The 26,554-nt window shown below is 44.0% G+C and overlaps 2 protein-coding genes and 1 long non-coding RNA gene across 6 annotated transcripts in view; 2 read left to right on the top strand and 1 right to left on the bottom strand.

Annotated features, from left to right (window-relative positions):
* TAOK3 (TAO kinase 3) overlaps window positions 1-2,007 on the bottom strand; it is a 74,917-nt gene extending 72,910 nt beyond the window's left edge. For 2 of the 4 annotated variants that reach the window (XM_042031091.1, XM_042031093.1), the window contains exons 1-2: window positions 1,860-2,006; window positions 1,072-1,134 (exon numbers count right to left, since the gene is read on the bottom strand). The gene's annotated coding sequence lies outside the window, so the exon portion shown is untranslated. Of the gene's footprint in view, window positions 1-996; window positions 1,018-1,071; window positions 1,135-1,859 lie in introns of those variants that run through there. The other 2 variants (XM_042031088.1, XM_042031089.1) reach the window with 2 other exon arrangements.
* A 154-nt stretch (window positions 2,008-2,161) lies between these two features.
* LOC121666064 lies at window positions 2,162-5,164 on the top strand. The gene is made up of 2 exons (XR_006016563.1): window positions 2,162-3,185; window positions 3,292-5,164. It is a non-coding gene; the product is annotated as an uncharacterized LOC121666064 (long non-coding RNA).
* Window positions 5,165-5,702: 538 nt separating this feature from the next.
* SUDS3 (SDS3 homolog, SIN3A corepressor complex component) lies at window positions 5,703-26,058 on the top strand. The gene is made up of 12 exons (XM_042031100.1): window positions 5,703-5,921; window positions 7,440-7,509; window positions 8,433-8,488; window positions 8,817-8,888; window positions 10,998-11,017; window positions 11,564-11,720; window positions 13,624-13,719; window positions 15,376-15,437; window positions 16,330-16,351; window positions 17,010-17,115; window positions 21,001-21,085; window positions 22,715-26,058. The coding sequence occupies exons 1-12, from the start codon at window positions 5,762-5,764 to the stop codon at window positions 22,811-22,813; spliced, it is 1,005 nt and encodes a 334-aa protein (XP_041887034.1). The 5' UTR covers window positions 5,703-5,761; the 3' UTR covers window positions 22,814-26,058.
* The last annotated feature ends 496 nt before the right edge of the window (window positions 26,059-26,554 follow it).

Genomic DNA, 26,554 nt, shown 5'->3' with positions numbered 1-26,554 from the left:
CAAGAATTAGTTTGCAACCTGAAAGCCCTCATATAGAGAAGGGTGGATGAAAACAACCCAGCTCAAGGTTTCCTCAAATCAGATGCCAGAGGAAGTTATATGATGAGTTGGAGAGCAAATAAGAAAACTGGATTTGATAAATGAGACATTTATGTAGATAGGAACAGTTTGCAGCCTCACTGTGGATGCATGAAAGAATTGTCAGATATTTGTGAGAGTTTGCAGACAGGAGTTTACATTTAAAACATACCCTATATTGTTAAATTAGCCCCTGAGAACTCAGAAATAGCTACCTACCAGAAATACCCCAATTTTAAGCACATAAACAGAGAGAACAAGCATGGTGTTATTATCTCTCTCCACAAACAATCCACTATCAACATAGAAACACCAACACGTGTCTTCTCATAAATCTGGTACAGGATACATCAAAATAATGACCAGCAAAACAAGCTGCATCACTCCCAGCACTGCAGCATTTTAAAGACTTGCTAAAATATGTCAGCAGACCTTGAAGAACAGACTTAAACCCACTTATTCTCACACAATACGAGCACCACAAACCACAGCCAGTGCTGCTGTACCCAGTAACTTTAAATCACCCTGTGTTCTGTGGAACAGCATCCACACGGATCCACAACCCTGACTGATTCCACCTTATGGGGATCACTATCCACAAAGGTGGGCAGGGGGATTCCAAATCCTTCTGGCATAACCAGGGCTGGAGTCAGCATCGCCTGCTTTGCTGTTTTTAAACAAACACGGAGCTGCTGCTGGACTGTGTGTGAGCTAAGCATTCCACACACCTCCCAGAGCGGCGTCCCACTGGCTTCTCCCCCACTCTGGGGAGAACAGCCCAGCTAGGGATAGCAAACCCAGCACCGAGCTGCTCAGTTCTGCCCAGGCTGAGGAAATGACCAGGGAAAACCTGGATGCCACCAGAACTAAAGTTTAGAACTACCACAGTTGTAGGATTAGGGAGTTCGTTCCACTCACGTTCCCGGGGAAGCGGGGTGAGGAGACACGAGGAGACGTATTTATAAAACAAAATTCTGAAGGCTTAGTACTTGCCTCGTGTCCTCCTTCCTTCTCCTTCCCACGCAAGTACGAGTGCTGCTCGATGGCATCCAGCACCTACAGCAAATAATTTCTCCATGTCATTAAAAGGACAGAGACATCTGCTCGCACCAGACCTACGTCATTGCTTCCAACTCCGTTCAAAACTGACAGAAACGCAGCTCCCTCTTCCCCTGAATTCACCAGGTCACATTCCTGCTCACAGACGGATCCCAGGGTAATCCCAATGGAGCAGCGCCGTTCATCCGAGCCATGCCCGGCTCCAGGTGAAGGCAGGCGGCCGCTCTCCCTCCTCTCCTCACGCTCCCACCGGGGCGTTTCCGTGCGCTCGGGGCTGCTATCCTGGAGCTCCAACTTCCACAGAGCTCCCAGGGACAGCTCCCGGCACACGGGAGAAAAGCAGGGAAGGAGGGAGCGAAGGAAGAAGGGAAGGAAGGAGCGGCTGTCCCGGTCTCCCGGACCCGGCACGAGGTGCGGAGGAGCTGCCCCCCACCCTGCCCCTGTCCTGCCCCCGGCCGGGCTCTCAGACCCCCCAGACGCCACACTCGCAGCCCCGCGGGAACTGCCCCGACCCCAAGCAGCCCCGGGCGGGCCCCGCCAGGAGACACCCCAGGACACCCGGCGCCCCCCGTCCCGGCAGCGAGCGCCCCGCGCCGCCGCAGCACCCACAAAGTGCTTTTTTTAGCCCCAAACGCGCTGCCAGTCCCAGTGCTGCCTCCTGCCCTCGGCGCCCCAGCGAGACCCGCCTGTCAGCGGCGCCGCTCCCTCTGCCGGTGCCTCACCTGGTGCCGGCCGGCGGCAGCGGGCCACGTCCGCGGGGCCCGGGCAGGGAGGGACGAGGAGGAGGAGGAGAAGGAGGGGGACGGAGACGGAGCGTGTCTGCCGGGCCGTGCCCGTCACCGCCGCTTCCTGCCCGGCCCCGCTCGGCGCTCAACTGCCCCGCCTGGCAGCTCAGCCCGGCCGCTGAGCGGCGCAGCCTCATGGAGCGCACCGCCCGCGCCATTGGCGCTCGATTGAGCCGCCTGCACGGTCTGGCGGGGCACGGAGGGAGCCGGGGGGGGCTGAGGGAGGGGGAATGGCGACCTCGGGTGTGGGGCTCACAGCGAGATCGGGCTGTGAGTGTGGGGGTGTTAGGGTCTACAGGGGCCTAGGGTGGGGGTGTTTGTGTCCGGACTCAGGTGGACGTGAGAGGTGTTAGGGCCCTTAGTGCTCCCCGGGGGGGCAGGGGGGGGGGTGGTTGGGCCCACAGCGGGTTCAGGTGTGTGTAAGGGACTTACGGACCTATAGTGGGGGGTGAGGGGCCGAGTGGCTATAGTAACCTCAGGTGTGTGTTGGGGAGGGTGATGGCTGTTGGAGTCTGCAGTGGTTTCAAGTATGGGGAACGGTGTTAGGGCCCGTATCAGGCTCAGGGGTGTGTGGAGGGGTGTTAGGGCCCATAATTAGTTCAGGGGTGGGTGAGTGTGCGTGTGTGTGTGTATACATTGTCAGGGTCTATAGTGGTCTTAAGTGAGTGTGTGTATGTGTGGGGGGGGTGTTGGGGCCCACAACCAGCTCCTGTATGAGGGGACAGTGTTTGGGCTCCATAAAAAGGCAGCTCTGCAGCTTCTGTTGCAGGTGTTGGGGGAGCCTTGATAAGGGGCTGTGTGTCCTGTGGCGGGTCCCAGCAGGAAGAGGCTCCTAGTACCCAAATAGGAGCAGCTGTGATTTGGTAGCAAAGCCCCAAAGGAAAAGGAGTTGTAGCAGGGGGTGAGAACTCTGGGTTAGGAATTGCTCAGAGCAGAGAGAGGGCAAGGTGAGTTCGTGCTGTTTCTTCCGCACTTGGGGGTTCTCCACAGCTTCTGAACCTAAACACTTCATAATTGCAGAGGCTTATGGTGGGGGGGGGAGTGGGGTGTTAATTATTTTTCTAAATAAAACTGAAGGAGCAGAGCTTTATCTGCCAGTACCTCGTGCAGCCTCATTCTGCCAACTTGCTCCTGACAGCTGTTCCGCTTCTTGGGCTTCTAAAACCATCCTTAGAGAGCTGTGTGAAACTACAGGTACAGAAACCTGAGAGCCCTGAGTCCCAGGTGAGGGGTGTTGGTGTGTCCTGTGCCTCGGAGGCCAAGGTACAATACCAGCTTTTCTCATTGTAGTCGAGTAATTTCACACAATGAGTTTCCTGTTTATAAGCTGAGCTCTGTAACTTTATTTCCCCCCTCTGTTTCTTACAAGTGGAAAGAAGAGCACAGTGAGCACGACTCATCTGTCAGCAGCTCTGTGAAAAGCTGATGCTGACCAAGCAGGAGGCAGAGATCTCTCCCCAAACTGAATGTGTATAAAGCACTGACTGAGTTGTGATGAGAACAACAGCTCTGATGGAAGCACGAGCCAAGAACAACAGCTCGACAGAGAACTTTACACTTTCCCTGACAACTCCTTGGGGCGGAGACAGTTAAGTTTCTGCATTTGTAAGGGAAACATGGCATTCCTTAAAGCTGAGCCTCCTCCCTCGGGTTCCCACTGAATGCCTGAGAGATGACAGCAGAGGGTGTTTCCAGCAGGCTCCTATTAGACAGGAGGAATTAGCATGGAGGGAGCAACTGTGAGATCCCAGTTTAGACCACAGAATGAGCTAGAAAGCTTTGCAGCAGCAGCAGTTTGCCGGTTTTTTACCCACTGGATACACACAGCTCCTGGTCAGGGTGTTCCTGTGCCCTCGTGTTGGTGCCTGCACCTGCCCGATGTGTGAAGGGCTGTGCTGGGAGGCCAGATCAGTTCCAAACAGAAAGAGCTGAGGCAGCAGTGAGGCAGGGCAGATGATCCTTGGGAGGGCAGCTGCGATTCAGAGACACTTAAAACTGGTTTGGTATCCCCAGCAGCACAAACCCGGCTGGCAGGGGAGCTGGTGAGCCGAGTACGTGGACAGATGGAACAGATACAGACAGGAAATAGAGGAGAAAAGAGAAATATTAGTGTTTGTAAAACTCTGAGTGGGGTCTGATTAGTTCTTGAATCCTGCAACCCCATTTTATTTTTAGCTCAGTGACTGGATGGCTTTGGGAAGTGATTGGAGGAGCTCAAGCCAGATGTGAGTCTGGGGAGAGGACAAACCCGTGGGCACCAAGCAGTTGATGCGATGCGGCAGTCGCCACCACGCCCTTTCCTGTTCACCCCATGGCCGCAGGCAGCCCTGCCAGCCACGCTGCCTGAGCGGGGAGAAGGGAAAAGGAGGGGTTTCCAAAATGCTGATAACCCACAGCATTCCTTGGAAAAGGACAGGTGGTGAGCAGCTCTGGTGGTGTCTCTCTTCTGCGACAAAAACGCTCCCAGAAGTTCTGGGAGCTGCTTGGACGGGTGCCGACTTTTGGCCGTGCCTCAGCCTCGTCTCCTGTTAGAGGCAATATTGACTTATGGAAAGAGGTACGGAGCATACTTGGCGTGGGTGTTCCGAGTTAAAAATTGTCAGTCTGGGCAAACAGACCTTTGGGGTGAACGGCAGGAAAGCCTAGTGGCTGCGCTGCGTTATTACAGGTCCTTTCAGAACACGGTGTGACCTGGTGCTGCTCCGGGCGCTGAGCACCCGGCTCGGCGGGTTTGGAGAAGCGCTGCAGGTTTTGGAGCTCAGTGCTTCAGATCAAACCCATTTCCTTCCCCTCGGTGAGGTGTTTGTAATGCCTCAGTGAGTCAGTAAGTTGTGCATGTGAGGAATGCACCTCACAGCTGAAGGTGAGCGATTAGTGTGGCTGCGCTGGAGGTGATGAGATTAATTAGTCCTTCCCAGGTGAATTAGAGCTGCAGAAATAAGATACATGAGCTATTTAGTCTGAAATACCAATGTGAGGCATTTTCAGATGGAGTGGGATCCTGCATATGACTCTCACCACAGGATATGTATCTTGATCGTTATTTTTGTAGCAGTGTCTAGTCAGGAGGATAAGCAGTACCCGGCAGATGCAGGGCACGTGTTCTACAAAAGCTGCTGTTCACTGGCAGGAAGCAACTGATTCACCTGGGTGAGATCACAGTGCCGTGGCGGGGCTCTGCTGAGTATGGAGGAACAGGGAAATAATTTGTCTATTAAAATATAATAAAATTCGAAGGAGTACAAGTGTCCTAATGAGTCCATCCCCAACAAGGCAAGGTCCTGCTCCGTGCCAGGGGAACAGCTCTGCTGTGTGTCTGTATCATAAAATCACAGAATGGGTCAGGTTGGAAGGGATCACAGAGGGATCATCTGCTCTAGCAGGGTCATCCCAGAGCACGTGGCACAGGATTGTGTCCAGACGGTTCTGGAGTATTCCCAGTGAGGGAGACTCCGCAGCTTCTCTGGTCTCTGTTCCACTGCTTGCTAACTGCACAGTGAAGAAGCTCTTCCTCACATCTGGGTGGAACTTCCTGTGCACGTTTCTGCCCGCTGCTCTTGTTCTGTCTCTTGGCACCTCTGAGCAGAGCCTGGTCCACGAACGCGAGCCCAGGTGGCCACAATCCGCTGAGGAGTTAAATCCCACCTCCAGCAGAGTTTAACTTCGTCGCACGCACTGGGCGGGGCCGGGACTCGAACCCTTAACCCTGTGGCCCGCAGGGTCCGCGTTGGCCGGGCGGGGGCGCCGCGGCTCCGGCGCCGCCCGGAAGCGGAAGCGCGGCCGCGGTTCCCGCCGCGGTTGCCGAGCGGCAGCCGCTCCGTTCCGTCCCGCCCGCGGCCATGAGCGCGGCCGGACTCGTGTCCGCGCCGCCCGCAGCCCCGCCGGGGCCGCCCGCTCCTGCCATGGCCCCTGCGCCCGACTACTACGAGGAGGAGGAGCTGGAGAGCGCCGAGGAGGAGGACGGCGAGCGGAGCGCCCGGGCCCGCGACTCCGACGAGGGTGTGTGGGGAGGGGGCGGGTTGGTTCCCGGGGACGGGGTGGGACAGGGGGTTGGAATGGGGGCTCTTGTGGGGGTGTGGGATGGAGAGGACCTCTCCGCAGGGCGCTTGGGGAAGGGCAGGGTGCTTAAAGGGTTCGGAGCGGCGAGAACACCCGAAGGAAACAAGGACCTACCTGTCAGGTTGCAGCGGTTCCCCGCGGAAGAGTAGAACAGCGAAGCCACCGGAGAGGTGGAGGTGTGGCTTCCCAGGTGAGGAGGAGGCAGTGGGACACAGGAGAGCGCTGAGCAGGGGCATTGAGTGGGACAGCAGGGTGGAAACAGTGGAGAAATCTAGTGTATTGGTTCTATTTCCGTAGTTTGGAGGGGGAAGGAGGCGGCTAAGGGAGGAGAAAGTGTGGACAGAAGCATAGCAGTGCAGGAGGATGTGACAGTAGGAGAACCAGAGAGCGGGGGAGAAGAAGAAATTAAGTAAAACCCAGAGTATCCAGGAGTGTAGAGGGCATAAAATAGCAGATAAGGGGGATGTAGGAGAACTCTTGGACAGTGGCTGTTGCTGGCAGCAGAGCTCTGCATCCCCTCTGGTCTGGTTATGTGTGGGATGATGTTAAAGATGCAGAGGGTGACAGGGTCAATGAGGGCTCTCACAACAGTATGGAAGTCCTTTGTGGTGATACAGACACTTAAGTACATTTCTTGCAGTTAAAAAGCTTGTTGGTTTATCTTTGGCGTGTTAAATTTTATCTTAAGTTTAAACTGTTTGTTTGTAGTTTAAGAAAAATCTGAGAAAGGTTTGGTTTAGGGGGCTGGGCCCCCCTTCTATGTGTAGGGAATTAGTTGTGGTTTAGGTTTCTCATCTGTACCCTATAAAGTCCAGGCACACTGACCCCTCTTTGGAAAGGTAATGGATTCTTAGCTACCCACATATTATAAAGGGAAGCCTGAAAAATCTTAGTAGAAAAGTAGCAATCCCACAGTGATTTACTTTATTTATAGTTTATACTGTCTATTTATAAAATGCAGCTATCTTTATGGCAGTGCTGGTATTTGTTTGAATGTTGAAGTACTTCTAAGTGAAGTGTAGCTGAGAAGTTCAGATCCCAGCCAGTAACTGCTCTCTTTGGTGAGATCTTTGTGGTCAATCCGAGCAGCACTGAGTTGGTGGAGCTCTAGTAACAAGTTTGTGAAATGTCTTTCGGTCTTTAGACTGTTTGTGTCTCACCTGTGTGAGTGTTAATGTAGAGCCCGTTGTCTTAAATGGGAAGAAATTCCCAGGCTCTCTGAAGTTGAAATTGTTCAGACTTGATACAAAGCTGCACTGCAAAACTCACAGTTGTAGGAAGCTGAGATGCTTCATTTCAATCCTGAATTAATCTCTCAGGTTGTCTTTGTTAAATTGCCTGAGGTTTGGGGACTTTTTTTGTTTGCCTGTTTCCATGTTTTTAAATAATTTACTACTTAGTTTGGGTTTTTTAAAAATACTTCTTAAATTTTAACAAGTTGGTTTTTGCCACATTTAGATACTGAGGATGCCAGCGAAACAGACCTGGCAAAGCATGAGGAGGAGGACTTTGTAGAAATGAAAGAACAGTAAGTAACCCATTCAAATTGCAAGTAAGGTGAAGTTCTGTTTATTTGTGGGTTTGGGGGTGTTTATTGCCTAAAACTTGCCAAATTTTGGGCCAAGATGGGGAGTTCAAAGTGCTTACCCCAATGGAATAGCTCATGAGTCCATACACTTGTATTTCTGCTCCCCCCAGTCACTTTCTCTGTTCTATATAAATTCAGGGAATTAAGGGCTGCTGCTGTTTTGAGCAAAGAAATAATTATGAGTTCTGGGAGCAGCTGCAAATGGATCCTGCTGTAGACAGATCCTTTAAATAAAATAAAGGCTCTGCTTTAGATAAGTTAAGGAGAAGTAAGATGCCTGTCCAAATGCCTTAAACAATTGAATTCTAGTCCTGAATCAGAAATGGATTTTTGGAGACTTGCAATAGTTTCCCCATGGTGTTTAGGAGCATTTTGCAGTATTTTGAGTTCTTGCTTACTGGCAGAGACCTGTTTTTATACAAGTCAGGAAGACCTGGCCAGTGTTAAACCACAGATGTGTGGTAAAAGAAAGGCAGGTTTGCAGCAGCACCAGGAATAGACTTTGGTGGTTTTTTTAATAATGTGAGGAGCTAATACACAGATAATAAAACTTGAAATAGCGGAAGAATGATTCTGCTGTGAAGTTTCTGGTGTTTGTAGATCTAAATGTCATTTTAGATTTTGACATTAAAAAAAAAAAATCCTATTTTATCCCAAATTGTAAACCCATTGTAGAACCAAAGAAGTGCCAGAATTTTTAAAACAATGAGAACCTTTCATTTGAATAAAATCCTTTTAGTTTGTAGTTCATTTGTTTCTTGAAGTTTTGAAAAGTTTTTGATTCTGTGTAAACATGTAACTTAAAGAGATGGTGGAATAGACTATGTGTGCTTGGTGTTTAAAGTTTCATGCTGTGTTTGCAGGATGTATCAGGACAAACTGGCATCTCTGAAGAGGCAGTTACAGCAATTGCAGGAAGGTAAGCTTCGAAGAGTAGCTTTGTTTTTTATTTTCAGCACTTTCCAAATGTCATAGAAGGAGGGGGGGTTTGAAAGATGTGAGCAGTATCCTTCACTTGCACGTTGGCTCTCAGCTGTGCTGCAGAGTTAAAAATCCAGCCGCTTCCCATCTTTTCTCCATCTTAACTCCACTTGTAGTTAAGCTTCTGTGCTAAGACATTTCTTAAAAGGAGTAATCCCCTTTTCACAAAAGCAGGGAATGTGCTTTGAGTGGTGTATGGCTCCTTGAGGATATTTAATACTTGGGGAAAAAAAATTCAGTGGGAATATACAATTTATTTCCACTAGGTACTCTTCAGGAGTATCAGAAAAGGATGAAAAAGTTGGACCAGCAGTACAAAGAAAGGATACGAAATGCAGGTAAATGGAATTTCTCTCTAAAACGCCGCAAATAACTTAAATGTGTGTCTTGTATAACACCTGAAGTAAAAAAGAGGTAATTCTGCCCTTTAAAGAAGAGGAACTTGCTGGAGCAGAGGGATCTTTGGGTATATATTAGGGCTTTTTCAGAGTCCACCAAACATGACAGGCTCTACCTTGATAATTTTTTTCCCTTGATCAGCACTGTTTGCTGACTGATAAACAGTTTTAGTCTTCATTTGTGTGAAACAGCACAAGTAAAAAGATTATTTTATTTTTATCTGCCTAACCCTCAGTCTCCCACTTTGGTTTGTTGTCTTGTGGCTCTTGCTGAAGCTTTTGGGTGCCCTGTCTCCTTCAGTTTGCAGGAGTGGGAAGTTAGGAGCAGGTGCTTTCCCAAAGATCTGTTTTATGCCCTGGAGCAATGAATACAGAGGATTTGCTACTGGAACTGTTGTTCTGCGTGACTGTGCCATGGAATGGGCTGCCTGGACTTTGTGTCCTGCTCTGTTTCAAGGAGCAAAGGCCCAAGTTCATTTTTGAAGTGCCCAGTGCTCATCCTTCTGGGTGTTTTTATTGTGTTGCTGTAGAGGAATGGCTTGGGAATCAGATCCATCTGCTTGCCCTCACTCTTGCTTGTTCACTTTCAGGTAGCTCTTACCTTGGATATTGAAGCAGGGCCTTTATAGAAGGCTTCATGTGGAAATAGGAAATGTAGCTGCTCCTCCTTTAGAAAAAGAAGGCAATTCTGTATTTCTGAAAGTGCTTGGGAAGGTAAAGGATTTGCTTGAGGAACTGAACTGGTTTGAACAACTTCTTGATGACAGGAATCTGTCCCCTGAGATGAATTTCACTAATGATTTAGGTTGGAAAGGACCTTCAAAAAGACCTTTCACATGCACTAGAGCTGCATTCTGGCAAGCCTGGGCTGTTTTGGTAAAATTAAGCCTAAGTGCAAACTGGTATTTCTGGCTGGCCACGAGCAGTGCTGTAGCAGCAGAGTTCTTCCACAGGAGGGCAGGTGGTGATCACTTGGAATTTTATGATTAAAAAATCCAGCTGCTTGTACTACGGGAATAAGGGTCTTTTATGCTTGTCCTTGCCATGCTGAGGTTTATTAAAACAACAGTTTAGATTTACCTGTATTTGATTGTCTGCATAATGCTGCTTTCATGCTTTGCAAATAGGAAATTTGATTTTTATTGCACCATTCTCATATTTGGTGTGTATCTATTGCTGTTTTTTACATTTTTTTAAAATAGTGGAGTAGTACAGTGTTGCTACTACAGCCTTCTCCAAAACATGTTTGAAGCTTGGGATCTTTGCAGAAGTTTTTACTATTTCAGGTATTGCCAAAGCTTAGTATGCTGGTGAAATGTGGTGAGTTGAGGGCTGATCAGGGGCCTTAGTTTGCTTTTGTTGCCGCTATTTTGAGTAAAAATTTTGGTTTGGGCATTACTCCTCCAAGAAATGCAAGAAGGGTCCCATCCTGCTTAATCTCAAGTTGTTAGAGATGACACAAGCATCATCAGCAGAACTATTTCACACCCAGAAATCCACTCACCTCATCCATAGGCCTGACTTGAACTAATCATTGCCATATGTTGGCAATTAACCCTCAGTGCTGCACAACAATTCTGTTGTTGCCCCAGGCTTAACCAGCCTGAAATCACACATTTGAGCCTCTGACAGCTGCAGAATTATTTGTGAACCAGTCACTGCTGAGATTCATGAAGTTGGCTAAAACTTTGAATATTTAGCTGCATATTTCAAGTTTCTATTACTAGTTGATTAATTAAACTGGAAGATGGACTGCCTGTTTAGTACTTCTGGGAATAGTAGCTGAACCGAATAGCGTAGAATACTGGAAGCTTTTCAGTGTGGTGACAATCTGTAAAAAACCTCTAGTAACAGTGCATTTTTGTGGAACTTTTTCATAGTCACTTTATTTTCAACATAAAGCTGTGAAGTCAGAGTAGAGGTTGGATAAGTACATGCATTATTTGGTTCACTTCCTGTCTTGGCTGCAATATTCAATGGCTTAAAATGTTAAGGAAGTAATTTCGTGCAGCTTTGAAGGTAATAAATTAAGTATTTCTTGTGTTTCAGAACTGTTCCTGCAGCTGGAAGTAAGTACTCTTAATTTATCAAAAATATGCATTAATTAGATGGAAGAGGCATAAACCTTGTTTTATCAACTTGTGTTTGGGCTTGTTTTCCCAGAAGGCTTAAAAGAAATTTTCTTCCTCAAGCTGGCTTGTTACATTTGAGATGTAGTAGAGCTTACTGCTGGTATTACCTCAAGTAACTTCTGCGCTTTTGTTAAAGTAGAATTAAATATTTGCTATTGGCCTCTTGTATCTAGCTGTGCCCTGGGCTGGTCTAAAAAGGGTGTTTAAGGTGATAAGTGCTGTTTATAAATCTGCAGAGCTCTCTGCTAGAGACTTGATTTGTTATGCAACATTAAAATGTCTTTTTACAACTAATTCTTTTGCCAATATAATAGCACGATAATCATATTTAGATGTTTTTCTGTAGATTGTGAATATTGATAATCTTTAGAACTCACACCGGTTTTGAACTGAAAAGCTGACCAATAAAACGTTTGAAAAGCTGTTGTGATATCATTAACTTGAGTGCTTAATTAACCTTCTTGCTCTTTGGGTTTGCATTAGACAGATCAGGTGGAGAAAAATTATGTGAAGGAAAAGAAAGCAGCAGCAAAGGAGTTTGAAGATAAGAAAATTGAGCTTAAGGAAAATCTGATAGCGGAGTTGGAAGAGAAGAAGAAGATGATTGAGAATGAAAAGCTAACCATGGAATTAACAGGAGGTAAAGAAGATAAGCACCTGTCATTTGTGTTATCCACTCTGCTTCTGCTTAGGAAAAGGTGGCAGTGCTTAGGTAAAGGTGGCAGTGCTGGTTTACACAGACCGCTGGTGGGAAATGCCAAGAGGGGCAGAACACAAATTGAGGGTCTTTTAATGGAGAAAGCAGCTCAAAATTCAGTGACCTGGATTGCTACCAGGTGAATCAAGCAGTGCCAGTGAAGCAGCAGAGTGGATGATGGGCTTGCTTATATGCAGGGAAAGACGCTGCTTTGGTTCCCTGATGTAGCAGTAAAACTATTGAGATATGCCACAGTATTGACCTAACCAGTGATGCCAGCTTGTAAAGCTGTGTCCTGGTCTTCCTGCAGGAGTGAGTGGTCAAGTAGTTGAAGAAAGCCAAACAATAAAGGTTGAAATACGCTGCTTAAAGCCAGAAAAAATAGATTTGTGGGTTACATATGTGTCCAGGCTCTAGAAAATTTATATTAAATGGACAGATTTTTTTGAGACAGTTGGTACCCTTGGTGCCTTGCAGTGCTCTGTGGTAATGGACACAGGGGAGCCATGTCAGGGGTTAATTATTCCTGCAGAGTTCTGTTGCTGTGATAGTGGACCAAAAGTCTGATTTGATGCTCTGAGAGCAACTCCTGCACTTCATGGACTGATAATGTTGGTTTTGTTGCCGAGGCCTGTCCATGAGTTACACCTTTAATGCATGGTATCTACAGGTTTTTATATAAACTAACAATTTAATGAATACTCAGAAATAAGAATTAATCCATGTTCTGGCATATTAAATGGTACTCTTAGCTTCATACAAACTCTCAGGGCTGATGTGGACTTGAAATCAGCTTGAGTTATGCTGTTTCCCTGGTAACTTTTTATTATTTACGAAGTCTGGTCTCATGGTCATCCTTGTTCACCTTTGAGATGAGGAGAGAAGGAATTTGGTGTATTTTCCACGTGCAAAGCTGCTCAAGGTTTTAGTGTCTAGAGGGAGCCAAAGGGGCTTCACAGGTTGAAGTGCTACCCAGGGTGTGATTCAGGGGTGCTTAGAGATGAGCAAATAAATCTCAGCACATAGAAAGGGAGGTGGAAGGATGTGTCTGGCATTTATGATATGGTCTCCTGGCTGCCAGTTCAACATAACTTCATGAACTAAGGAATGAGTTGCGAGATTTTTCAGTAAAGTTGTTCAGTAAAGGTTACCTGTAGACATTCGGACAAATGAAGTTCAGATAATTACTTGGTGATGAGACTGGTGTTTTAAGTTTTTAACAGACTTTCTTGTTTTTCCTCAGTGCATATGCTGCAGTTTACTTCCTGTCAACTGCTGCTCTGTGTTATTAATTAGGCTCATTTCATTAATCATTCTTAGATAATCTGAATTTAAATACTGTTTGTTTGAAATCACTCCAGCAGACTTGTATCAGTCTTCAATGCAGAAATTTTCTCTAATCTTTTGACAAAGCTGTTTTTCTGCCTTGTAGATGAGAGCGCAATTGATTTGTAGCTGATGTTTTACATGCTATTAATGATCCAAGTTGGGTTGGGAAAGAACTCCATGAACTTGGTCTTTTAAATGCTCTGTTCCCAAGCAGATAACATTAGCATGAAAAGAATTTGCCTTGAATCCTTGTAGCATCATTGTGCTGCTTATCTGTACCTGGAGCAGCTGTAACCATGGCATTGCCGCACTGAACAGTGACCTGATGGGAGAGAGAACTTGGATTCACTGTCAGCACTTCCATGCTGGAAGCTATCACAAAAAAAAAAAAAAAAAAAAAGGCAATTTGTTGTATGAAAGAGGAAAGATTATTTTCCTTGTGCCTTGTGTAGAAAGCTGCTGCTGCTTACTCCTTTCTCTCTGGTCTTATTAGCTCTCCAACTTCATTACTCTACAGATTCAATGGAAGTGAAGCCTATTATGACAAGGAAACTGAGACGGCGACCAAATGATCCAGTTCCTATCCCAGACAAGAGGAGGAAACCTGCCCCTGATATCCTTTCATGGAGTCTCTGTTGGATTTGCAGCCACTGTGCTACCCACCCCTCTGTTGTTTTGTACAGCAAGGAAAATGAAATGAAATGTCAGGTTCAGATTTTAACCTGGGAAATACTGAAGCACGGTTGTCCTGTATGATGTGTGCTAAAGCAATATAGCAATTATATAGTACAATACATATATAGAAACCAGTGTTTGGAGATCCCTTGGTATCCTAACTTAAACCTTACAGTATCATGAGATAACTTTTTTTTTGTCAGTGAGAATAGTTTGAATTCTACAGGCAATTTAGTTCACAAAAGAAAAACTTTAAACGAACATTACATATATATATGCTGAGATAATTGATTCCATAGATAGTAAATGGCTTTTTTCATTTCAAGACATGACAAAGCATTTACCAGAAAGATCATATTTGTCATATCAAACTAGTTTTTCAATTTCTGATAAAGGCTTCAGATCTCTAATCCAGAGATGCATAGCAAAAGCAAGGAGTGCTAGATTTGTTCTTTGAATGAGAAAAGATGAAGATTCATCTTGTTTTCATGTATCACAAGAGTCAGAAAAATATGTCTGTGTAATCCTTAGCATCTGCCTTGCTGCATGTCTCAGAATTAAAATGTTCCTTGGCTTCTGGAAATATGTTTTTAGCTCCTCTGTGATGATAGGCACTTTTTCTATTTGTATATTAAATTCACCTGGAGAGGAAGGCAAGGATATTTGCTTTGCAGAGGCTTCTTATTAGATTCTAAACTTGTATGTCTTGGATTAAAAAAAACTTATCTGAGTGACTCTCATTTTCTGAAGGCAATATCAAACCTTGAACTTCTGGAGTTCATGCAGGATGGTCATGAGCATCTCCAGTTTCAATTAACCTCCTTCTGGTTGGAGATTCTGTTCGCTCTTTCAGGAAAAAAAAATCATTTATTAGTGCCCCTATCGCATCCAAAGTAAATGAGTTTCATGGTGAACATGACCTGCTAATTGAGCATGATACAGCAGCCACAGTATGAAAGTCTCTGCCTTTGCTCACTGGGAGAGGATTAAAGTCTGTCAGAACCAAAATCCTTGCAATGGAGCCCAACAACTGTTAACTTTAGTTTAATACTTTGAATACTTTTGGCTAAACACTTGTTTTGAAGAAACTGAATACAGCAGACCTCTAATAAGATTATCATACACTTACTTGTATTTTCTCAGGTTTTGGGTTTGTTTTCAGGTGCATTGTAGTCTCTTATTTATCCCCAGCCACACAAAGTTTTGTTTAACTAGGTTTAAGTGGGATTTAGCTTCATTGTAAAAACCTGAAGTGAGTCTGTTGTTTCAGCTCACAGACTCTTCTCCACAGAAGTACAAGATGAAAAACACTGAAAATGCTGGTGCTTGATGCCTCCGTGAAGTCAGTGTCAGTGCAGTCAAGGTTTTTCATTGATGGTTGAGTCTGAATAAGTTAAAATTATTTTGCACTCTGCTGCTAAGACAGTGGGGATGGACTTATATTAATTCCTCTGACAAAGAAAAAAAGCTCAAGTAAGACACTTATTAAAATCCTGGAAACCTTTTGGCTTACATTTAGTCAAGTGAAATGTCATTGACCTTTAATTTTTAGCCTTGCTTGTCAAGAGTTTATGGAAACCTTAATTCTGGATACCTCAGCTAAATTATTTGTTGACTGATGAGCAAATAATGGAGGACCTAAGGACGCTGAATAAGGTAGGGATTGTTGTTTTGATGGTATTTCTTTGTTTTAAAGAGAAGGCAAATGCTTTCCCCTGAAGAGAACAGAGATCTCTTTTATGTTCCTTTTTGAGATGTGGGACTATTTCATCCCTGTAGGCTTTCTGAAGTAGCACAATAAAAGATTTAGTGAGATGGTATCTCCTCCTTTTTATTGAGGTTTAATTAACCTAATTAGAATGACTGTCACCTAAAAATGTTACCTTTTGTCTGAACCAAGGGATGAGCTATGTTAAGGAGTTTCTTCCTCATGGCTGAACAGATGTCAGTGTGTTTTTCTGGGAGATCATAGTCCGCCTTTGGTTTAGGCCTTAGTGTGGGGTAGGTTTTTTAATTAATTTTTTTTTCCTCCCTGCTGTCAGAGTATTTCAGCAAGCTGGGTAGGGGGCAGTGTGCGTGTTTATAGTTTTTCTAGTTTGGATTTACATACTGTTTTCTCGCTGAACACTTGAAGGCTTATCTAATTTTTTAGAATATAAGCTGCTCCTTAAGGCATTTCAGGATGGTAGTGGGACACTGGTTTTGTGCCAGCTGTTGAGGTTTCCCTAGTGATTTATCTCCTGTATTTTGTGTACCCAGAGAAATGTTGTATGATGTTCAAAAATAGTGCGTTAGATGGGTTTGATTCGTTTGAGTGGGTTATCTGAATGCTCTGAAGTTCAGGTTTTTGGGCTTTTGTATCATTATATTGATTATCTGCACCTTTGGCAGTTTATAGCACAATGCTCTGGTTATGTGTTATGCCACTGAACAGAGCATTTAAAATAGAAATACTCAGAGCATGGAAAGTAAGATATCCGAAATTAGCACTGCAGCTTCTGTGGCTCCTGTCAGATCTCTAACACTGCTTTACTCTCTTCCCATGTAGCTTAAATCACCCAAGAGACCAGGTGAGTTACAGATGCATTGGAACTTGTTCACAGGGGTGCTGTTCTGAACAGAGAATGGTATTGTAGATGTTTGACTGTGCATTTTGCCTATGGAATTGCTGTTCTTTGTGGGGTGCTGATGTTGGTCAGGGATGGGAAGGGGGGCATGTGCATCTTTGGTGGCTGAAATGCCTGGGCATGGAACAATCAAGCTGTGAAAAGAGGTTTTCCATTACATTCAGGTGCATCTGGACACCTTGTCTGCTTGTCAGGTCCATTCAGGGATTGACCACTTCTGGTCAATCTGCCTCCAGCTCTCTAGATGTGCCTGTACACTTTATTTCAAGACAGAGTGGGACTAACTTGCCTCAGTAATTTTAACCATATTTAACTAATTAACTGTGGATTATAACTAAAACAAAATCAAGGACATATTGCCCATCACTTATCCATAAATGTTTTTTCAGATAAATGCTGTATTTCAGTGAATATTTTAACTCAAGGCAGAGGTTGAGTTACTCATCACAATATATAATATTTTCCTGATGGATATTTGAGTTTTTGTTTTCTCTGCTTGTTATTTCTGTACACATGACCTTATTAACTGTAGTTTTGCAGTCAGAGGTGCTGCTGATGGACTCGTGCTGGTCTTTAACCAGAGTGTCTCTTCTGTCTCCAGCCTCCCCCTCCTCTCCCGAGCACCTCCCAGCTACACCAGCAGAGTCTCCAGCACAGCGATTTGAAGCTCGGATAGAAGATGGAAAACTCTACTATGACAAGAGATGGTGAGGCCTGGGGAATTTCTGTTTTCATCAGTCTGAATGTTAAGTAGTGAGGAGGCAGAGGCTGCAGAGAGAAATGGCTTTGATCAAAGAATTGGTGGACAAAATGCTTTTGGGCAGAGATTTGCTGCTCCCTGCACAGGCTCAGCATTGATCCAGTAAAGCAGAGGTGATGATGGAGTGTTTACACTGTGCAGGCTTTCAGAGATAACTGGTGGCTCTAATAAAAGGAGACTTGAATCTTTTCTATGGCCCACTGTGGCAGTCAGGAAGTCAAACCTAATACGAGGTAGGAGAGCCAGCAGCAGCCACAGTGGTATGTAACTGAAGCTGCCCAGCTTGGATACAGACACTCTCCATGATTTGCTGTCAGCACCACTCACATTCCTGAGGTTCAGTTTTCCCAGCATTCCACAAGGTGGCAGAAGAAATCGTCCACCAGCTGCTCAGGATGAAAAATGCTTCTAATAAATCCAAATAACCTTTAAAGATCAAACCCACCTGGGAGAGGCAACTTCAGAATTGCTGATTGGATTTATGTCTGTTGAGGTTTATGGCCATACAGCTGTACAAGCCTCACAAAACACAAGGAAAATATTAAATTCTGCAGAGGAGTCTTAATAGATCTTAAACTTAATCCATGAGATTTGCAAACCTGGATAATCAAGGGGGTAATCTTGAACTCCTTGAGCAGAAAGCAATTTGTGAGCCTACTTCAGTGTTCTGGTGCCTCAACATAACACATGATGAGGCTGTAATTTTATCACAGAAGTAGGTGTGAAGCTGTTTTTTTACACAGCAATCACCTTGGCCAGTTGGTCAGTTTTTCCTTCTGACTGCAGTTTAATTGAGAGTTCAGTGTACACAGCTCTCATAAAAGCTGCTCCCTGCAGTTCAAACATCCATGAAGCATAAAGCAGATAAGAACTGAACAGGCTACTTATTCCACAGATTCATCAAGTGCCTTTTTTTTTTTTTTTTTTTTTTTTGCTCTCATAAAGTTTTTTGTGTATAAAGTGACTATCCCCAGGATATATTTGGATGAATAAACTCTTCAGAATTTTGAAGCATATGGAGTACTTGAAAAGTGTTCATAGTAAAAAAAGAAAGAAAGAAAAAAAAGGCATCTGAAGTAATCTGTCAGTAAAGCTCAAAACTTGCCATTAAATGTAAACCTGGAAGAACTTCAGTGAGCCCAGATGAATCTCACCAAAGCACCAGCTCTCTCTGAAGGTTATCTAGCTGGGACAGAAAAACCACTTAACAGATACTTTCATCTTGCTGAATTCAGTTGTCATGGGGGTCTTACTGTCAGGAATTCCAGCTGTTGTCTTTCCTGGCTGCCTTGTTCTTATGCTGTTTTAAGACCAGTATTTTACCTTTTTTTTGGTTGTAATAATTCTGCTTAGATTTTTTTGATTGATAGTAATAGTACTTGTGCAAAGTAGCCGGTGTTTTAAAATAATGAAGTAACTCTCGGTAGGGGGAGGGTAATTCTTCCTAAAGTGCATAAAGAGTGCTGGCATGCACAGAAATCCTAAACCTGACAGCCCAGGAATGACTTTCTCTGTTTCCTGATGCAGCCCTGCATGACAATTACCTGAAAACAGGGAATGTTTAAGGCCAGTAATGAACCCCATGAGGTCTTGCAGAGACATTTCACAGACGTCTCCAAAGTGGAGTGTTTCAGGTGAATGTGGAATTAGACTCAGTATTTCATCCTCAGAGCTCTGTGTTCCCCCAGCAAATCCTAAACCACAGTTCCTGTAAAGCAACCATCTTTTTGCTTTTTAGCTTTGCTGCATACAATAATGCAGAGGGATTTCTTTCAATCTTCTGATGGAGTTGCAGTTGGAAATCTCAGCCTTTCAGCAAAATATTTTACAGCAGGAAATAGAATTAGTTCTGCTTGCCTCACTTAGTGTGTTTTACCTGCTGCAACAGCGAGAGTTGTTTGGCTCTTTGCTTTCTTGAAAGCCGACTTAAACCCCATTGCATTTTTCATCTGAGGTAATTTCCTCAATTCAGTCTCTCTCTGGATACATAAACTTGGCAAAAGGGTGAGACCTGACCAGGTAGCTAATGCACCAGGGTGCTGTGCCTTCAGCTGCCCTGTCTCTGTGAGCGTGGAGCGTGAGACAGCTGAGACAACTCTACAGTGAAACACTGCTGACTTGGTTCTTTGCCTTTTCTGTGCACAATTCACATTAATTTCCTGATGGAGAGTAATTCATGATGTGAAATCCAAGGGCTGAATGAAGCCTCTGACGTGTGTCACCAGCTTTGGTAATCAAAAAATGAAAGTGGGGAAAAAATATTTCATTGTCTGTGTGGGCACAGAATACTTGAGAGCTGTTGTTTGTCCTGGTATCTCCTGCACTCCTGCTGATTGTATCAAGATCCTTGCTTAAGTACTCACAGCATGGCATGGTGGGGCACTGCTGGACTGAGATTTTTGTCTCATCTTAGTGAGGCCTTGGGTTTGTAGTAGTTTATTGAGTACCTTGGTATCATTTAATGACATCTGGACTTGCTAAACTGAGATTTTTTTTGGCTCAGATCATTGTTGCTGTTGCACGGCCCTGGAACCCACTGACAGTGTTTCTGTCAAAATGAAGGAGAAAGACACCTGTGCCCAACCATTGTTTTAAAGGTTGCAGGATGTGGGGATTTTTTTATTCCCTCACCACCCTCCCTCCATGGGTAATGAGTGTGTTTGGAAGGCTCAAAGCTGACACTCATTCCAGTTACTGGCAAACACTATGAAAATTCTGAGTGCAGGAGCCAGTAGGAAGAGATTGTGGAATCAACCATTGGAAGACTTCCACATGTACAGTATGGTTATTTTAGCAATAACTGTAAAGATTAAGTAAATCTGTGCATTTTGCAAATGGCAGTCAGGCTGCAGGGGGTTGCACTGGGTAGCTACTGGGGGAATATCTGTGCAGGGGTTCTGCAGCTTGGATTGCCCAGATAGTCATGATTAGGGGAAAGGTGGAACTACACTTATGCTTTTATAACTGTAAAGTGTTTTGGTGCTTGCTTGATTAAGATGATTTACTTAAAAATCACCTGTTCCAGTGTAATTAGTTCTGCCTATGGAACAGAATGAGGCAGAATGAACAGAAACTGGGGTTTTGGGGCTGGCACACTGTAGCACTTAGACAAATGTGGGCTGTGAAAGAGGCAAGTCCATGGAATCAAACAATTCAGAGTTACAAATTTCAAAGGCTTTGTTTTATACACAACACATTAAGAACAATATAGAGCTTAAAATGGGATGAAGTGGATGTGCTTAGTCATGGCCTCCTTATGGCGGGCATTTACAGCTCGTTACAAAGTCAGTTACCATTCTGAGTATTTTCACAAAACATGACAGCATTAGAAATTTGAAGTCTCATTAAATAATGCACAGACTGCACTGATTGAGGGTAATTCACTTTTGCTAGTGGTGGTGCTCTAGTAATTCTGTATTGGGGAATAAGCTGAGTATCTGTGATTTGCTCTGTCATATTTTGTCAGGCATGATAAGGAGTTGCCTTCTGAAATCCATCCTGTGTCTGAAATGGGAAAGGCTGCTTGGATTAAACCTTGAAGCTTGGGTGTGTTGTCAGTCACTGTTCCCCTGGGTTGTGGCTGGGGCTCTGTCTCTCCCCCTTGCAGTTGTGAAATCTGTTTTCAGTGAACTAAGACCCTCCTGCATTTCAAAATACCATTAAATGCAGAGTGTGTGATCAGATCACCCACTATTTTGTAAAGATGGAGAAAGTTGTGTTGTGTGGAAAGAAAGGCAGACTTCACATTTACTCTGTCCAGCTTTATCAATAATGGTTTTATGCATTTCCTTTTTTCTTTTTCTTTTTTTTTTTTTTTTTCTTCTTTTTGCAGGTACCACAAGAGCCAAGCTATTTACCTGGAGTCTAAAGAGAACACAAAAATCAGCTGTGTGATCAGTTCCGTGGGTGCCAACGAGGTGCTGGGCTGCTTTTATTTGTCAGGAAAGGGGGGAAAGATAGGGGTCCAGTAAGGGCTAAAGATAGATTCTGTCTGGTGTGTAAAGAAGCTGAACCCAAGATAAAACTGACTTGAGAAATCTCTTTTTGAGATGGGAAGACATGTGCTCTGTTTCTGAAGGATAATCCTACATTTTGTAGGATCCTCCTGCAGCACTTGGGCAAAAGGGAGCACTTTGTTCTTTGCTTGCAGATTCCAGACACTTCAGGGAAAGAAATAATAGACTTGAGTGCACTTCTCCTCAATCAGGCAATAAAGGAACTTTAATTTGTTGTGGCAGCTAAGGGAAAACACTTTATTTTCCCCAGACTGAGTTGCATGTGGGATCTGTTTGTGTCACAGCTGTTCCCTTTCAGTGACAGTTGTGGCACTCAGTTGGGTGTTCAGATAAAACCAGTGGTAGTGTGCTCATGGATGCATTAAAATTTGTTTAAAGTTATTACTGTAATGTAGCAAAACTAATGTATCATTCCATCATACTGTGGTAGAATATAAAATTGTACTTGTTTGTTTCCTACAGTTGTTCAAAGTTTGTGGGTTTTTGAATTCTTTTAGCAAGCAAAACATGCCAAATCCTTGGAAATGTTGCCGTTGGGAGATTGATTATCAATGAATGTTGATTTTAATTTCTCTGGAGAAATAATTGAAGTAGAAATCCAGGCGAATACTAAATTTATTTTACATTGAGGGGTCCTGTTAATAAAGTCAATTTATAACTAAAATAATAAGAGTTAAATCAATCTACTGTACCAGACCTGTAGCTAATTATAAAAAAAGAAAAGTTTAGTGTAAATCATAGGCCAGCATAACTTTATAATCCTTTGCAGTAGGAAATACTGGATTTCCCTCCTAAAAGACTCCAGTACTAAGAGCTGGATAATTATTGCTCAATGTATTTATTGAAATATGTTGAAATGCACTAGAAGGATATAATGCAGAGGAAATTGCTCCGACTTGATTTTTAAAATACATGTTTTTAGATCTAAACACCTTGAAGGTGATTTTAAAAACTCTCTGGAGTGGCTGCCTTGGTGGCAGCACTTTGTCCTCTGGAACACGTGGTATGAATCCTTCCATGCAGGTGTTTAAGAGAGAGGCCCTTTTATCTCCAGACACGATTTCTGTGGTACATTGTGGGAAATGCTTCATGGAACACAATCAGAATAAGCTTTTCATTTGACTAATAGTTACTTGTCTGGGCAAATCCCAGGATAGATAATTTTATGATCTGTGGATCTAGAGAGACTTACTCTTGATTAGGCAAAGCTCAGTGCCACGGTTCTGTTGTGAACTGTAGCAGGAGGAACCTGCTTTCCTGGTGGTGCTTGAAAGAGTAATTTTTCTTGAGGACTGTTCTGAGCAGGAAGTTAAGGAGGTGAAGTTTAGATACCTTATTTCATTTTCTGCTCAGGTTGCAAATGCCTCCCGTGGGGAGGGAGAAGGGATTAACCTCATTGATCTGTGCCCCCTGAGGTGCTCAGCTCTGCCACTAAGACACAGAGTTAATTTGTCTCTGTATTGCTTTCTGTGAGTTTTCCCTTTTTCTCCCCTACCCTGCCCCATTCTTTTTGCTCTTTCTCTCCTGCAGATCTGGGTGAGGAAAACCAGCGACAGCACCAAGATGAGGATCTACCTGGGCCAGCTGCAGCGGGGCGTGTTCGTGATCCGCCGGCGCTCAGCCGCCTGACTCTGTTCTCCCCGGCCCTTTCCTGGTTTTTAACGGATCACCAAACCTCTGCCAGGGGCTCACAGGCTGCTCACTCCTCCCAGCAGCAGGGAACAGTCCTGACCTCTAACGAGACACTTTGTGGCTGGCCACATAATCCCCAGTAGTCCTTAAACCTTTAGTGATGCCCAAGCACTGCCCTGGACTATTTCTGGATTTTGCATCAAGCTTCCATACGCTCTCTTTGTATTTTGACTGTTTGAGAAGACTTTGCATCATCCTCCTTTTCATCGTTGTTTCGTGGTGCACAGATGGGACTCGTATGTCAAAAACATCATCATGTTTCTTTTGGGAGTCAGACCCGTGGACGAAGCTTTGCTTGTCAAGGCTTGAGGTTATTCATGCTTTTTGGCCTTGTTTTCCTGCAAGGCTCAGGATTTTGGGCAAAAGATGAATCCTGCCAGGTGTCAGCTGCAGCTGAGAGATGCCTCCAGAATACCTGGTGCATAACATCAGCTTTATTGGGTGGACTGTTGAAAGACTGGAGCGCTTGAGAGTTTTTTAGGATGGTGTTGAACAGCTCAGAAACTGCTGAAAATACAGTGATTTTAATGTAGCTCAGAGTCATGCGTGGTTAGTCAGAAGCTTCCATTTGTCTTCACATTAAAAAACCCTTCAATGAACAAGCAGAGTATGTCTGTTTGCTGATACAGATTACCTGGAATAGGTGGATGACTAAATTAAAGGAACAATTACCTGGATTTTGCAGATAGCAAGGCTGTATAAACTCTGTGTATCTATAATCACTCACAGATGTAGAGAGGCAAAGGATCAATTTCCCTTTTTTCGTGGATGCTCAGAATAACAGGTGGGATCCTGCTGACAGGAGATACGGTATCTGTAGTATCCTCCCAAGGAGCCTGGTATAGAGTAGAAAGTGGTGTTGATGTGCTGTTAGCTGGAACCGTCATTCCCTGAAATGCTTTGCAAAGGGCTCCCCATGGAGGTTTTTTTAATTACAGGAGGTAACCCTGGGTTTCTACGCTTGCCCTCCTGCAGCACAAGTGAAAATGCCCAAATAATGACGTTAAGGTACTCCCTAGGTGTTTAAAGATCTGCCTCTGGCATTCCTTTATTATTCCCAGTCATTCACTGATGGCTGGAACCACCAATGCCATGTGTGACTGCCTTGGCAGGAGCCACATGGTGCCCTGGCAGTGCTGTCACATTTCTGCCTTCTGTGCAGAACAACTTTGTGCTCCTTTTGATTACTAGTCAAAAAATTGTAAATTCTGTCTTTCTCAATATCTGTCACTTTGAGGCATCTTTTGGTTTTGCTTTTGAGCTGCCTTCTTGTTAACATCTGTCAAGCCTTTCTTTGGTGTCTAGGTAAATGGAGTAAAGGGAGGGGAGCTGCAATGACTGTGCCCATCTCCTTCCTGCAGTTGGGTGACAGTCACATCCCAAAAACTGACGCCTGTACGTGGGTCTGGAGTGGAGTGTGATGGCTGAGTTCCTGATGTGACTGAGACACCTGACTTGATTTTTGCTGTGTTTGGAGTTTTGAGTGGATCTAGAGCTCTGGCAAGGAAGGAGAGGGTGTTTCCCACCCCTTGACAATGTGCCATCTCTACTGCAGCTTAGGCAGGCAGAAAGCAGCAGGCTGGATTTTGTCAAGTTTAACAGCTTACTTAATATAACTTAACATTCTCTGCACATGTCACAGGTTTTTGATAAGGTGATGATGTACCAGACAGGATTTGTCGCTGAGTCTTTAAATGAACATTGTTCTAATAATAAAAAGTGCTAAGGAAGTAGCAGGATTTATTTCCTGTCTGTATCACTTTATCAATATATGTATTTGTGAGAATAGCTGGGGACTTAGGTTCAGTTTTGGGGGAGATACTTTGCCAACAGCCATCTGCTTCCGTGGTGTTCCCTGTTCTGGGGTAATTTTGGGTGTTAATAAGAAAATAGAAATGTGGAGGGGACGTCAGCGCGTGTTGGACAGGAAGAGGGGCTCCATGAACTGATGGTGAATCAGGGCACTGCTTCCTCATGGAAGTTGGCAAACCCTGGTCTCAAACTCTTTCACACCAATCTTGTGTCTCCAGGAAGGATGTGTGAGGTTTGTACAACCTCCGTCTGTCAGAATTCCTTGCCAGTTTCCCCAGTGCCCTTGGGTCAGCCTTTGAACAGTTAATTTCTGCTTTTGGCAGCCCTGAGTAGGGGTTATACTGTTGGAAATGGCTCAAACTTAACTGCTACACTGAAGGAATTTTGTTTATAGGCTACTTCATCCTCAGTTTCTTAATGAAATGAAAGTCTGCCTTGCCTTTGTTGATCGCCATAAAGAGTAGATGTGTCTCACTGAGTAAATGAATATTGTATCTTGTATTTTTTTTATCCTGGCAGGCTGTTCTGTAATGGCCTGAGCCATTTGCAGGGCTGGAAGTGATAAAGTGCAGTGCCTTGCTGTGCACTCAGGGAAGCAAATGCCTTTTTTTTTTTTTTTTTTAAATCCTAAAAGGATGCACAAGTAGTTCTGTGGCGAGGATGAGGCATGTGGAGATCAAGAGTAGAGACATCAGCTGTAGAATTGAAGATTTCCTGCCACAGCTTGGAAAAATAGAGATAAGTTACTCAAGGAGATGGACAAGGTCTTGCTTGAATTCTAGGAGAAAATTGGCTTTTCTGTCTGCTCTTTGCCTGCTTATCATCAGTCTTGAAGGATCCCAGCCCTCTGAACAGAAACAGCTTTGCTGCAGGTATGAAACAATTTAATCCTCATTATGAACAGCATTCAAAGTAAATTTAGGAAATGGCTCTAACTCGTCATTACAGTAATTTTAAAGAAAGGTGAACCTTCTGCCAAAAATAGACTTCTGTTGAGGGTTAAATTGCAGTTGGCTGTTGACTCATATTAAACTTTTTTTTTATTGCTTTGAGCAATGGACTGTGATGTTAATACATGTAAAATAAAAAAGACATCCCCCCCAGCCATTAGATGTTCCAATGGAAGGAAGCCAGATCAGGGAGCCAACTTCCAGGAGCTTTTTGACATCATACTCATGGGAAAGGTTTCCAAAGAGGCTTTTTCCAAGGACAAATGCTAATACACAAAATTGTCTTTTTTAGTTTATGTGCTCTGACTGGAATTTTGTAAAGAGACAAAGGGATTTAATGACAGAAACCTTAATTGTTTGCCTTGTTTTTTGTAAATTTCTGGGGAACTTAAAGAAAATAAAGCCTAAAAGAGCAAGAAACAGCTGTGACCCTTGTGAATAACTGACGTTCTTCCTCCTTCAGAAAAAAGAAAAAGCAGCTTTTGGGTTCTTGTTCCACAGAAGCAAACACTGAAATATTCAGAAAATCTGGAATGGGTGTCTAAGGTTTGCTGCTACTATTTTTAGTTTGCCCAGTTCTAAAACTAAGAATTTAATATACAGTGAAATATTTAGAAAACAAAAGAATGCACGTTTCTTTTTTTCTATGATTTATTGAAAACCTGTTGTCAATGAAACTCCAAATTTCATACAGTTAAAGAATTCCACTATTGCAATGTTTTGCTGAATGTGGAAAACACCTTTAATATTTAACATCAGCTCAAACTTTGGGGATGCCAAAATATCTTGTAATACTTAAGTACTTATCACGTTACAGTGGAGTAATTCTGTTTATTTAGATTCCTCCTTTTTATGCAAGAATGCTTTTCTGTGAAATACTGATTTTAATTTTTAAATAGGCACAAAGAACAGCTTG

Source organism: Corvus kubaryi, unplaced genomic scaffold (assembly GCF_017639235.1).
Source record: "Corvus kubaryi isolate FWS band 111438036 unplaced genomic scaffold, C.kubaryi_AGA036_p1.0 37337, whole genome shotgun sequence".
NCBI lineage: Eukaryota > Metazoa > Chordata > Aves > Passeriformes > Corvidae > Corvus > Corvus kubaryi.
The sequence above is the reverse complement of the archived record's forward strand: the minus strand, read 5'-3'. Positions and strand labels throughout refer to the sequence as shown.